This window comes from Onychostoma macrolepis, chromosome 12, assembly GCF_012432095.1.
Source record: "Onychostoma macrolepis isolate SWU-2019 chromosome 12, ASM1243209v1, whole genome shotgun sequence".
NCBI classification, from domain to species: Eukaryota; Metazoa; Chordata; class Actinopteri; order Cypriniformes; family Cyprinidae; genus Onychostoma; species Onychostoma macrolepis.
In genome coordinates, this window is record NC_081166.1 from 22,222,826 (window position 1) to 22,238,096 (window position 15,271).

The 15,271-nt window shown below is 39.4% G+C and overlaps 1 protein-coding gene across 1 annotated transcript in view; it reads right to left on the reverse strand.

Moving 5' to 3' along the window:
- The window catches only part of grid1b (glutamate receptor, ionotropic, delta 1b), a 477,059-nt gene that overhangs the window by 56,177 nt on the left and 405,611 nt on the right, over nt 1-15,271 (reverse strand). The window contains exons 7-8 of the mRNA XM_058794196.1: nt 14,787-14,948; nt 4,584-4,703 (exon numbers count right to left, since the gene is read on the reverse strand). Coding sequence (XP_058650179.1) covers nt 4,584-4,703; nt 14,787-14,948 — 282 coding nt within the window. The remainder of the gene's footprint in view (nt 1-4,583; nt 4,704-14,786; nt 14,949-15,271) is intronic.

The window sequence follows — 15,271 nt, forward strand, 5'->3', positions numbered from 1 at the left end:
AGAAAATTTAGAGCTGTTAAACTGGCAATTGTGTGTATTAGAGAAAAACATTTATTTCATAATGATATTTCCCCCCATTTTAAATGCTTATTATCCAATGAAAGGTTAGATTTTTTTAAATAAAAGATCAAAAGGATTAACAATGCAGATTAATTTTCACAGTCCATATTTACCAAGGGTGCCGATATTTTTGGCCATGACTGTAGATGTTCAATGTGGAAGAGCTTAAAGAGAGCACACTGAGCTTAATTGGAGCAGCAAACAATTTTTTTCAAAAATAAATTTCATGTAACATTTAATAAAATGACAAGATTTTGCTAAATAAATAGTCTAGCTCACGTATTAAGTTCATACATATTTTAATATGAACAACTATTATTAACAACATCTATGAAATTATACTTTTTTCTTATTGATGTCACACTGAAGCTGTGATTTTCATAGTAGTACACCCTTTAAGCTCACCTTACAATAATTTGAAATCTTTAAAAATTACAGCACTATAAAACGACAGCCCAGCAATAAACTGTCAATTTATAATATTATGGATGTAAAAGTACAAGCCAGTAATGCCTGTGAAGTAGTAAGTTAGCGTAGCCCACAATCTTATACAGCTAGTCAGCTAACTGTGTTCTGTAGCATCTGCGCTATGTTGCTAAAACTATCTCTTGGATCTAATGTAATTTTTCCCCACATCCAAGTTCAAGGTTATAATATGCAAAATCTGAACATTAATCTCTTAATTTTACAATAATTAGTGAAACTTACCCAAAATAAAGGCTTAAACATCAAAAACAAAAAAAACAAAAAAACAACAACAACAAAAAAAAGTTTTTAGACAGCTTTCAAAATGGCCGCCAGACAGTGTGAACGCACAGATACTCATATCTCAGTATGCAATGATCTGATTTACTTGAAATTATAGGAGGTATATAGTAACAAACATATCAATTGGTTAAGACATCAAGTAGGATAATAAATCATTTTTTCTTTTTATAATCTGATCTCAAAAATGAAAGTGTGCTTAATGGGTACGTAAGCTTAATAGGTACGTTTAGTCTAGATGTAAAACCATCAGGAACCATTTAGTCTCCAGCGCCACCATTTTCCAGAACTGCAACCTACCTGGAGTCTCCAGAATTACAAGGTTTTTTTAAAGGAAGGTGATGACCAAACCCAGATTCCACCAGTGCCAAATTCTCAAAGCTTTCAAAGTCGAAAATGTTTCTTACGCAAATATTTTTTCATTGATGTTTGTCTGCACCCAAATTTGTGTTCTGGTCATGCCACTTGGAAACGCAAAAACAAAATGTATGTGTTGTTGCACTTAGGAAACAAACACTTACAGCCCATGTCTCTGAATGATGACAATGGGGAGGAGTCAGAAGTGATATTTTATAATGCAGTTATTATTCATTCATAATAGTCTGCAGTGATTGGATTGAACAAGCTCTTTCTCATGAATAATTGTGGAGAAACCGATGAAGTAGAGGCATACTCTCCAGTCACGGGAGCCAATCACCACTCTGAATTAACACATATACCTCATATTTCCTGACATTGCCTCAAAAACGAAATTGTTCAGAAAAATGCAAAAATAACAAATTTCCACTTGCTAATAAAATGAGTTCTATTAATATTTTTATCAAATGTACAGTCTATACAGTCTACATTTCTCAAAAAACGTATTTTAGGGTTTCATAACCCTTTAATCTGTGAAGTGTCACATGTGACAATGCCTTTTTTTTTTTTTTTTGCCAAAATGAGGTACAATTTGAAACAGCCTTATATCCTGCCTATAACACTGAAACAACATAAGCCCATCTACCCTGCTTGTGTCAAAGTTCCCAAAAAGATTACCTCAATGATAATTTTTTCCTCATCCATTTGTCCTGCTGTTGGAAGTATGAAAAAAGTACATCAGAAATAGAACTGGGTATCCATCTGCTGTTGGTGTGCCAGAGTCTTTTTTTGTTTTGTTTAGTTTTTTTTTTGCTTTTGACCTGACAGGACACAATGCCCCATTCACATCCAGTGTAGACAAAGTGTTAGTGACGGGAGTGCCTCACAAAATGCTTCATGTAGTGCGTCATTTAAAATGCTGTCTTGGTAGGCAGCTTAGTTTTTCATACAGAGCTAATATTGAAGCTAGGGATGTGCCCGAAGCCGAATACCTTATTCGTAAAGGCACGGATAATGGCTTCAAAACAAATAACGGATTTATCCGAATAACAGAAAAAATATTCGGCAGACAAAATCCAGTGAAAACAGTTTCACTGGAAAATAAGAAGAATAAAGTTATTTTTCTTTTTTTGATAAAGTTTTAAATAGAAGATATTTACAAAGTTATAATTTTAATTAAAAAAAAAAAATACTTTCTTTAGTTATACAAGGCATATTTGTTAAATGAAAACTACGAATCGAACAGATTTGCATTTAAAATGGTATTTTCATGTAATTTGACGAACTTCCGGTTTACCCACTTCCGGATCTATCCGAATACAGATACAGTTACAAATAATTTTGAGATTGTCACAGATACAGATACAGATACAAATAATGGCTCTGCTGCACACCCCTAATTGAAGCTGTCAGGGTTCTGTCACTTTGGTCTAGTGTTATTCACGGTTTTGTGACAGAGCCCTGACACTCCCGTCATGTCCTGTTTTCACACTCGCGGCTTTGAGTGTGCTCGAGCCGTGCGCTCTCTCATATGCGTGCCTTGTTTCGTGTTGGAGCGTGGTGTTCGGATCCCGGCACTCATGTCTTGAGTATCGGTTTCGTGTCGGGGTTCAGACACTCGCGCTCCATGTTCTGTCTTGTGTGAGCGTGCGGTCTCGAGTTTGCTCGGCCGCGCGCTCTTCTGTCCACATGTGTTGTGTCTTGTGCTGTGTGGCACGCAGCTTGTGTTTTTCTTTGGCTGCGTGCTTTTCATGTTGTCATGTCTTGTGTGAACACGTGGCTTATGAGTATTCTCATTAGCTGCATGTTCGTGTCCTGTTTTGCACATGGCTGGTGATTTGTTTTGCTGGCCATGTGCTTGTGTTTTTGTTTTGTGTGAGCACATGGCTTTTGTCTTTGTTTTCTGTGTGCCATGCACTCTCATGTCAATTGTCTTGACCCCACCCATCTTACCTGATTATTGGTTAATTTGCCCCACCTGTGTATCCCTCATTACCCTCCTAATTTGCTCCCTATTTATTCTCCTTGTGTTTGCAGTCCTGTGCCAGTTTGTCATCGTATCAACCCTGGTTGTGTAATGTCCTGCCCTGTCCAGCCTTGTATTGCCCTGCCTTGTATTGCCCTGCCTTGCCAAGCCTGGTTGCCAGCCTGTTTTCCCCTACGGGGTAGTTTTTGTTTGTTTGTTTGTTTGTTTTATTTATTATATTACTAATAAAAGCCAATTCTCCAGCATCAGTGAGTCCTCGCCTCATCCCTCCACCCAAACCCTGACAGAATCAGTCAGAGAAAAGCCATTTAGACAGACAGAGAGACTAAACACTGAGATAGGACAAAAGTGAGCACTAAAACAGGGTACTGAGTCACCCCTGAAGAATTCATTCGAAACTTTCCAGCCTACTTTCACCTCCAAAGTGTTTCTTGTTTAGCCAGGAAATGTATTTACCTCTGCTTTCAATCCTTGACATATGTCAAATTAACAGCACAGCTCGCTGTTTATCTCCATAGCAGGGTGGAAATGCAGTTGGCAACATTAATCTCTTTTTGGGCGGCACCGCTTAGAAGACTAAAGCTGGTGCTCTAATAATGAACAACAACAGGACTGAATACACTTGACGTACCATTAGCTGTCCTTTCCTTTCATTATAGCTAATAAATGTGCTTTGTATGAGGGGGAGCCAGTACTGCCAGGGACCGTGTGTGTGCGGGCAGGGAGTAAATGTTTGTGGCACTGTGGATCCTAATGACTATAATGTGATACAGTGGGTTCATAATTCAGGTTGGGATGCAGGGTGATTAAATCTTCATTACCAGCAGACTGTTTCCTCTCCTGTAATTTATATTACTCTTTCTTTTAAATGATGGATGGAGCCAAGCAGTTTATGGCTACAAACACAAAGCATGAGAATATCTGTAATGAAAATTACTTGTGATTGTTCTAGGAAAAGCACAACAAAAGCAAGTGAAAATATCCAACTATAGGCTAAATAAACTATTCTAGTATATATGGAATTGAATAAACAGTGTGTAGGGAACACTTAGCTCATACTGTTTAAACAGGACAATAGGCACATGACATAAAGTTCACATTATAGCACATTTGGCCTGGTCTGTCAAGCTTGCTTGCACCACTGCTGATGACTCTTGCCTCTTGGCTGTTTGACACAGAGGTGAGGTGTCAAAATGGCAGTCTGGGTACATAATCTGCACTGATGACATCAAGTCAGGTTGTTCTCATTGGCAAGTCTTTCAAAAAAGCAGATTACTCGCCAACAGGGAACTCAAATTAAGTTTTCATTTTACCAAAGGTGACTGGTATTGAAATAAATAAATAAATAAATATTCATGTCAAAAGACAGCTTTTACACCAGGTACTAAAAATTAGCCTGAACTATTGAACTCACTCGCTTTATGTCTTTTCCAAACGTCTCACTGAAGCTGGTCCCCAAAATCTCAAACTGAACGTGGGAATTTGATCCATTGTCCATGAAGTCCATAATTCCGGTGAGACCAGTTATACGGCCCTGTGGGGACAAAACTGTCTGAATCAATACACAATAAAGTGACACAGTAAAAAGAACTGAGCCAGATCAAAGTGCAATGTGATGTACCCTTTATGCACTGAATTTTACCAATTACAATGTCAAACCTTTAGGCTTCCTTGGGCTTGACAATAAGAATGGGCATATGGTCTGGGGACTCTGGAAAATAAGTTTGGCTCAATTGGCATTATCGCCATTTTCCCAATCGGGCCAATGCTGCATTATAAGTGTGTTATATTGTTCTAGAATACATCTAGAACAAGTTCTGGTTTTTAGAAACAAGTCTCATCTTGTTTTTTAAACATTAATTTAAAAATGTAATTTACTGATTTAAGTTGCACAAACTACATTTCATAATGTGCTTCATAGAATATACAACCTGTCAGAGTAAAAGTTTAATTTGAGTTAGACATGAACAGATATGATAACCTTCAGTATGCTAGTCAGAAAATAATAGATAAATATTAGTTACCGGGTCTGATGGATTCTCTGAATGATTTATTAGTATGATTCAAACCAATGTTACGTCTGGGGACGTATCTCTCTCTCTTTCTCTCTCTTTTTCTCTCTCTCTCGCTCTTAGGTGACTCCGCCCTAATTGGACGTGAAGACGCATCTGCTGATTCGTCCCGGGGAAATCCAGCGTCTTTTGAAATAGTGGGACGTTGGAAGTGGAAGCCAGAGAGAGAGAGAGAGTTGTTGGCATTATTGTGTGTTGTGAATTGATCTTTGTGGTGACATAGTATTGGTCTTTTCTGAGTGAATAATTTGTGCAGTGTGTAATTGAGTTTACTTTGGTCTTTGTTATAGTGTTGATTTATAGTTTCCTGATTTTGTCTTTTTAATGAAACTTATTTTCTTTTGTTTTTGTTACTAATAAGGCTGTAGGGATTGGGTGCCGTTTTTCTTTATTGTAAACTACGTTTTCTCCTGTTTTTGGTTTAGGTAGGGAGTCAGGGAAGAATGCTGTCATTTGTTTCTTTTTTTCTTTACTTAGATTATTTAGACTCCCTGGGCATAGTTAGTGTTATATTTTGTTTGTTGTTTTGGCTTTGCCCACTCCCGAAGAGAGAGCCTTTTTACTGTGTTACTATAAGTGAGATTTAAAAACAAGAAAATAAATTCACCAATACAGAGTATGATCTCAGAATTCTTTATTTATGTTGCCTTCCCTGACCCTAGACCGGGGTCGTAACATAAATTGGGGGCTCGTCCTATTTGTGCATATGTAGTGGAAATTAGGAATTCATTTGAATGTGCTTTCTTTGGGTTGAACAGAAGCCGACGCTACCCTTCTGGTAACTACATGTTTGGTAAGTCACATCTCCTGGTTTTGTTTGGGTGTTTTCTTTTAGTGGTGTACGAAGATCTAGTGAGTGCTAGTATAATGGAATTTGATTTACTTGCTTTTACACCAGCTCCAAACACGGAACAGTTTAATCGTTGTAGAAAAGATGAGTTATTTAAAATCGCTGAGTTTTTTAAAATTGATGTGCATGAAAGCTTCTAAAAAGAAGTTAAAACTGTGTTGCACAAAGAATTGATTCAGCAGCAGATTTTACCGGAGGAATCGGGGATAGCTGGGGCAGAGGGTGGAGCCGTTACGCCGGTAGAGACCGACGAGAAGCCCTCCTCTGTTGTGCGTTCTCCCGTTCGTCCAGGCGAACCGTCTTTTGTGCCGCATAGTACACCGTATCCAATGTCGAGTGCTGATCATATGCTTGCTGTTAAATTAAAGGAATTAGAGCTGGAGGTTAAGCGGGAGGAGAGGGAGACAAAAAGGCTTCGATTGAGGGAGTTGGAGTTGGAGTTGGAGGGAGAGAGACGATTTCGCGATCTTCATGGGCGGCCATTGTCGGCTATGGAGTCGCCGGGACGTGCTCCCTCTATGTCGTTCGCTCGGCTGCCCTCAGGTCCTGTGCCTGTTTCTTCTAATCGTCCTCCTATTCCTGATGGGAATGTGGTTCCCGTATTTGACGTAAGCAAGCATATTAATTTGGTACCGTCTTTTAGAGAAGCGGAGGTGGACTCCTATTTCACGGCTTTTGAACGTGTGGCCGCTGCGTTGCAATGGCCTAAAGAGATGTGGGCTCTGCTATTGCAGTGTAAATTGGTTGGAAAAGCCCAAGAAGTTTGTTCAGCATTGCCGGTGGAAAAAAGTCTTGACTATGACATGATTAAAACAACTGTTCTACGTGCTTACGAGCTAGTGCCTGAAGCGTACAGACAAAAATTTAGAGCCCATTTGAAAACAGACAAACAAACCTTTGTGGAGTTTGCGAGAGAAAAACATACTTTGTTTGATAAGTGGTGTGCAGCGAGTAAAGTTTCTAGCTTTGAGGATCTGAGAGAGTTAATTCTGTTAGAAGATTTTAAAAGGTGTGTTTCAGAAACTTTGGTGGTTCACCTAAATGAACAAAAGGTGACATCTCTTTCTGCCGCCGCCGTTATGGCTGATGAATTTGTCTTAACGCATCGTACTGTTTTTCTCCTATGGTGAAGTCTGATAAGTTCGCTGTCCAGGGTGCTGAAGTGCAGTTAAAAAGTAGAGAGTGGGGTTCTAAGTTCAATCGGGGTGGGACCTATGGGGGAGGGAGAACGGCGAAAATTCGAGCAGGTGAAGGCCGGGTATGTTTTTACTGTCTGAGTCCTGGTCACTTGATTGCCGATTGCGAAGCTTGGAAAAAAAAGAATGTGTCGGCTAAAGCTAAGGGTGTGGGATTTGTACATTCTTTTTCTTCTGTCTCTCCTCGGACTGGTTACGAACCATTTTTGCTTGATGGTTATGTCGCAATTAGTGCTGATAATAAAACTAAGCAAGTTACTTTGCTTCGTGATACTGGTGCGGCCCAATCTATAGTATTGGACACTATGTTAGATTTATCGCCTGAAACTCATACCAATACAGATGTGTTGTTGCGTGGAGTAGGCTCTGACTGTATAAAGGTTCCGTTACATCGAATATATCTGAAGTCAGATTTAGTGACAGGTTATGTCACTGTAGCAGTGTGTCCAAAGCTCCCAGTGGAAGGGGTTGAGTTTATTCTTGGGAATGATTTGGCCGGGGGGAAAGTGTTCCCACCTCCCGTAGTAGTGGATACACCTGAAGTGTGTACTGATGAAATCACTGAACCACTTTTAAAAATGTTCCCTGCATGTGGTGACGCGAGCACAAGCTCGTAAGTTTGATGATGCTGTCAGTTTGTCTGGTTCATTCATGTGTGGTCCTGGGGTAGCGACCTTTCTCCGCATCAAACGAAAAAGGTGAGCGATGCGCCAAATATTTCTCTGTGTGAAATGTCGTTGCAGATGGGCGTAAACAGTTAGTGGCTGCGCGAGAGGATCTCACGCTGTCTAAATGCATCGCTGCTGCAGATAACGCCCGATCTAATGACTCCAAAGTAAGGTTTTTGGGATGGTGAGGTTCTGATGAGAGAGTGGGGGTCTACAGATAAGGTATGCCAAATTGTGGTTCCTAAGGGTTTTCGTGATCAGATTTTGAATTTAGCACATGATCATGTGTTGTCTGGTCATTTAGGTATCCGAAAGACTTACCAGCGCATTCTAAGATACTACTTCTGGCCGGGGATGAAAGCCGATGTAGCTGCTTATTGCCGTTCATGTCATGTTTGTCAGGTGGTAGGTAAACCGAACCAGAAAATTCCACCTGCTCCATTGCATCCGATTCCCGTAATGGGAGAACCATTTGAGCGCATCTTAATAGATTGTGTGGGTCCCCTGCCTAAATCTAAATCTGGGCATCAGTATATTCTGACTATGATGTGTACGGCCACCCGTTTTCCAGAAGCCATTCCCTTACGTAGTATTAGGGCAAAAGTGGTGGTGAAGGAGATAATTAACTTTTGTTCAAAATTTGGGTTACCTAGAGTGATACAGACAGATCAAGGGTCTAATTTTACCTCGTCTCTTTTCACACAGGTTCTTCGCGAGCTCGGGGTAAAACATCAGCTATCGGCGCCTACCATCCTGAGTCTCAAGGCGCGTTGGAACGCTTTCCACCAGACTCTCAAAGCGATGTTGCGGGTGTTTTGTGTGAAACGGGCCGAGACTGGGATGAGGGTTGCCGATGCTGTTATTTGCGATGCGTGAAACTGTGCAAGAGTCGTTGGGCTTTAGCCCCGCTGATCTTATTTTTGGACATACCGTGCGAGGTCCGCTTAAGGTGTTAAGGGAAAGGATGTTGGAGGAAAATTCTTCACCTATGTCTGTACTTGACTATGTGAGTCGAGTTCGAGAACGTTTGTGCCGTGCCTGTGAGGTGGCTAAGAAAAATCTTTCCATCACTCAGACGAAAATGAAAAGAATTTACGATCAACGAGGGGTGTATCGTAGTTTTGAGGCAAATGATTTGGTTCTCATTTTGTTACCAATTGTTGGTTCTCCACTGCAGGCCAGATTTTCCGGTCCTTACATGATTGCCGAAAAATTGAGTGAAACGAACTACGTAGTTCGTACTCCAGATCGTAGGAAAAAGAGTCGCGTCTGCCACGTGAATATGATAAAGCCGTATGTGAGTAGAGAGGGGAATGGTGGTGAGGCCATGCCTGTCTCTACTACCGTCATGACGCTTAATCCCGCTATTCATGTGGAAGATGATTTAAGTGTTCAAGTTGAAACGAGGCTGTGTGCTAGACTATCAAATTCTGAAATTCTTAGGAATATTGAAACACATTTAAATTACTTGTCTGTAAATTTTCGTAATGATGTGGTGAAGCTGATAAGAGAATTTCCTTCTATATTTTCCGATGATTTGTCATCAACGACTGTGCTGTTTCATGATATCGATGTAACTAATGCCGCTCCCATCAAACAGCACCCCTACCGTGTGAACCCTGTTAAGAGAGATGCCATGAGGGTAGAAGTTGATTATTTGTTGAACCATGGTCTTGCCGTTCCCAGTTCTAGCCCGTGGAGTTCGCCTTGCCTGTTAGTGCCAAAATCTGATGGCACTTTCAGGTTTTGTACCGACTACAGGAAAGTGAATGATGTCACAAAACCGGACTCGTTTCCCCTGCCTAGAATGGAGGACTGCGTTGATCGTGTTGGCTCGGCGCAGTTTGTTAGCAAGCTAGACCTGTTAAAGGGATATTGGCAGGTTCCGTTAACGGCCAGAGCTTCTGAAATTTCTGCTTTTGTTACACCGGACAATTTCCTTCAATATTCAGTGATGGCTTTGGGATGCGAAATGCACCAGCCACCTTTCAGCGGCTGATGCACAAGGTTTTGTCTGGTGTGACAAACTGCGAAGCATACCTAGATGACGTGGTTGTTTATACCAACACTTGGAAAGAACACCTGAGAGTGTTGTGTGAGGTTTTCACACGCTTACAGGAGGCTTCTTTAACTATTAATTTGGCCAAATGTGAGTTTGGGAAGGCTATGGTCACGTACTTGGGTAAGCAGGTGGGACAGGGTTGTGTGCGTCCTGTGGATGCTAAGGTTTCGGCAATCTCCGAATTTCCACCCCCTAGGACTAAAAGGGAGCTGCGGCGTTTTCTGGGGATGGTGGGCTATTATAGGGGGTTTTGCAAGAATTTTGCTATGGTTGTGTCTCCCCTTACTGATTTGTTGAGTTCATCTAGAACTTTTTGTTGGAATGCAGAGTGTGAGCTTGCATTCCATGCTGCAAAGGATCTGATGTGTAATGCCCCTATACTCTCTGCCCCTGACTTCTCTCGTCCCTTCAAATTGGAGGTGGATGCAAGCGCTTTTGGAGCAGGGGCTGTATTGTTGCAGGAAAGTGATAAGGGAATTGATCATCCTGTAGCTTATTTCTCCAGAAAATTCCTTCGGGCACAGCGTAATTACAGCACTATCGAAAAAGAAGCTTTAGCTTTACTTCTAGCAATTCAGCACTTCGAGGTTTACGTTGGTGGCAGTATTTTGCCGGTAGTGGTTTATACAGACCACAATCCGTTGATTTTTCTTTCACGTATGGCGAATACAAATCAAAGGTTGATGAGGTGGTCCTTAATGGTCCAGGGGTTCAACCTGGACATACGATATAAGAAGGGTAGTGAAAATATACTTGCGGACTCTCTCTCGTGTTTATTGTGGGAATGTTGAAGATTAAGTGTCAAATTGTATTGACTTTTATGGGTGGGGTGTTACGTCTGGGGACGTATCTCTCTCTCTTTCTCTCTTTTTCTCTCTCTCGCTCTTAGGTGACTCCGCCCTAATTGGACGTGAAGACGCATCTGCTGACGTTGGAAGTGGAAGCCAGAGAGAGAGAGAGAGTTGTTGGCATTATTGTGTGTTGTGAATTGATCTTTGTGGTGACATAGTATTGGTCTTTTCTGAGTGAATAATTTGTGCAGTGTGTAATTGAGTTTACTTTGGTCTTTGTTATAGTGTTGATTTATAGTTTCCTGATTTTGTCTTTTTAATGAAACTTATTTTCTTTTGTTTTTGTTACTAATAAGGCTGTAGGGATTGGGTGCCGTTTTTCTTTATTGTAAACTACGTTTTCTCCTGTTTTTGGTTTAGGTAGGGAGTCAGGGAAGAATGCTGTCATTTGTTTCTGTTTTTCTTTACTTAGATTATTTAGACTCCCTGGGCATAGTTAGTGTTATATTTTGTTTGTTGTTTTGGCTTTGCCCACTCGAAGAGAGCCTTTTACTGTGTTACTATAAGTGAGATTTAAAAACAAGAAAATAAATTCACCAATACAGAGTATGATCTCAGAATTCTTTATTTATGTTGCCTTCCCTGACCCTAGACCGGGGTCGTAACACCAAAAACTCTCTTTTTGTCTGAATTGGTTTCTTAGTGCAACCTTATTCATTTGTGAATCAAAGTACATTGGTAACACCATTGTTGCTGTTCAGATTCATACCTCAACACATGATGTCACAATAACAAAATTATACCACATATACAGTAATTCCATGATGATCATGACAATGCTTTTCTGTTTAGTGATGTGACAAGTATCAGTATTAGACACCCTGCGAGAGAATGGGTTTAAGTGAAAAACAATAGAAACAATATTGATGTTAATGGGGCTGCATTAATCTTTTTTTTTCTTCACTTTGTGAATTTTAAAAATAGTGACACAATTCATAATCAATGGCTTTCCATCATTTTGACAGATAGAAAATATATCTTGCATGCTGTACACATGCTGTGATGACAGGGAATATAAAAGGTGAGGAAAAGCACCTCTATTGAAACAGACAGGGGGAGAGACATTATTGAGGATTTGGGGAGAGAAAGAGGAGATTCAAGACATAGTGCAATGGAATAATACTCATTAACTTCTTAGACAACCTAGGCACTGAGCATGCAAAATTTATCAGGACATCATAACAAACAGGACAGAGGTGTCATGAATCTAGCATTTATTTTATTCATTAGTTTGTTCGTTCGTTCAACAAATTAATAAACATTTACAAATTCAAAATTCAAAATATGTTAATATATATGTTTTAACATTTACAGATTCAAAATACTTTAAATTCAGTAAAGAGGTGACCTTTTGACATATTAATCTTCCATTGGCCACATGTCTTCGCATCATACAAATTCAAAGACCAGAGTTCACCAACCATGAATTTTTACACAAAGTGATACACAAAACATATGCATTTTGTGCAGATTCTACTAATCCAAATTAATAATTGTGATTAGAATATTAAGTGAAATAATCATCAACTGTGTGTAAAATTAAATATAATCATGAAGTCCTGATTGGCATGGATTAATCAGCAAATAAATTGGTCGACAAATAGCTACATAACAAGTACAGCTTTTTACAATCGCTTTTGCACTAATAACAGAACCTTCATGTCATTTTTCAAAACTCTAGACACAAAAAAAAAAAAAAAAAAGATTGAAAAAAGATAAGAAAAAACTACAGTAGGCCTACAGTAAAATGTCAGCTGGAGTGTTCCTCACTGCACTTCTATGTTTTTATCAACCCTGTCTTGTGGACATCATAATGGATGTTGTTATTAGCTAAACATCTTGGAAAAAATCTTCTGGCATGACAAATACAGACCTGACATTGGTCTCCTCCTGTGATGTCATTTCACGCATCATCTATGGCCTGGAGTAGAGGGACTTGTTTGTGAGGGGGCCTATTGAAAACCTTCCATCTCCAATGTGGATAAACATTCTTCAGTCAGGTTATAGTAAGGAAAGGGGATTATAGGGGTAAATATAAGGTGATAAACTGTGGATGGGCCTGAAACCATGATTGTTCTCAGTGCCGTTGCTAGGAATTCTGGGCCCTTTGCACTGATTTTGTTATGGGGCTCCTCAAAATCACATTCAGTGGGAGGTGGTAAGAACCCCCAGCGAACATCATTCTGGGCCGCTCTTAACCTCTCCTCCATGTCATGGCCAGGTTAAAGCCTGCCTCATCCAAAAATATGAATGGTTTTCATCAGCTTCCAGCCCTGCTCTAAAAAGGCATTTATTGTAGGAAAAACAAATACTGATAACAATGATATAGATATACTGTATATGATATATTATATTTTTTTTTCTCCCAACAACAGTCATCTTGAAACTGATCACACCTGAGCATAACCAGTCCTCAGTTGCTTCACTTTCTAAACATGTAATATTCATAATTTTCCATAAAAAAAGACTATGCTTCAAGAGTAATGTAACAGTTACGCAGCATTTTGAGTAGTTTTATCAATTGATAGTTAGATCATTGTAATGAAATTAATAAACACTCAATTTAGATGTAATGTGGGAGTTGCATTTTGAAATAATAATACTTTGATGGTAATTTGTGTAATTTTGAACCAGTGATTTTAGTTCAATGAACAAAAGATATATGGCTTATGTGTATTGCATCCAAGCATTTGGAAAAAGTGTTAAGTGTTTTGAAAAAAATTGCATTTTGATCATTGGTTGTGAATTTTGTGTCTAGAGTTACGGAAAATGACATGAAGGTTCCTTTATTAGTGCAAAAATGATTGTAAAAAACTGCATTGCAACTTGTAAACCAGTGTTAATATTGTTAACAAAAGCTATTAAAAATGTTAATTGAAATAAAGCTGAAAAAAAAAAAAAAGATGAAAATGAATAGATAAACCTAAACATACTGCCTTAAAAAATAAATAAATAAATAAATACTTCTTAAACAACACTGTTAAACCCATATATTTTGTGTTATTAGCTTTTTTAAATAAAAGTTATTTGAAGCTAATTTATCTTGGAAAGAAATCTTAATGTTTTCGGTCACAATTTATTTTAGGGTCCAATTTTCGCTATTAACAAACTATGAATTTTGCCTCAATAAACTCCTAATTTGGTGCTTATTAATAGTTGTTAAATTTAGGTATTGGGTAGGATTAAGGATGTAGATTATGGCCATGCAGAATATGTGCTTTATAAGTACTAACAAACAGCCAATATGTTAATAATAAGCAAGCTAATGAGCAACTAGTAAACTAGTCCCTATATTAAAGTGTTACCATGTTTTCTTTACTAGTCTAGAGTGGTGTGAGTCACTCAGCACTTAAAAAGAAAGGCTTACAGCTTTGACTTCAGATCAACCAATGGTATGACTGTATAGGGGGTTCAGAGACAAATCTATCAGTGGCGTTTCCCTCTCAGGGCCGATTAGAGGCTTTCTGCAGTTCTGTGTGGCTCATATAATGTTAAAAGGCCGTGAAATTGAGGAACACACACTAGACCGCTTGCTGCCCCTGGGAGCTCACAGAGACGCATCAGCTGGTGCGGCCACCACACCAACTATTGCACAACTTTCAGTGGCCCCTAAGAGAGCTCTGTGTGAGGACAACCAACAGCTATCTCAGCTTGACCGCTGTGCTGGTGTTCAAGAGAAATGTGATTGCAGCCGTGAGAGGGGAAGGCAGGAAACAACCTAGATGAAAGCAATTTGCATTTCAAAAAGCCATATGTCTGGGACCTGATGTAAAGCAAAGGAAACTATTATCTTGTCACAGTTGCTTTTATTCAACTACTCTCCATCTTTCCACTTCTAGTCTTGCGTGCTAGATGTGATATCCCCCCAACAGTGTGACAGGCAGATCTGAAAAATTCCTAACATCAAACACATCGTACCTTTTGGATCGTCTCCAGCATGGACCAGCCTCCATTCCAGGGCTTGGTTGACTTCCTGATGCAGTTGAGGCTGGCCATACTGTGCCACTTCCGATCTTCTAATTTCCGGTAGAATGCATTGGCCAGCATCAACACGCTATCATAAAGGTACAAATTGGACACCTGAAATCAAAAGGAAAAATATAAAAATAAATAGTGATGCATTAAAATTATTTTTTACCAAAACCAAAATAATGCTTTCATTTAGCTGAAACTACATGCAATTAAAATAAATAAATATTGTTTCCTTCACCATACCCTCTGTTCTGATGCTCATTCATACATATTTGTGCAATAACTAGTAGTAAACTTAAAATACTAACAGTTCCATCACGTAAGTTCACTAGGCGATCAGTATCTAAGACTTTGGGTGCGACGAGGGTCTGAAGCACGTGTACAGCCACCAGCAAAAGCTTTGTGTTGTGACAAGAGATCCGTTATTTTCT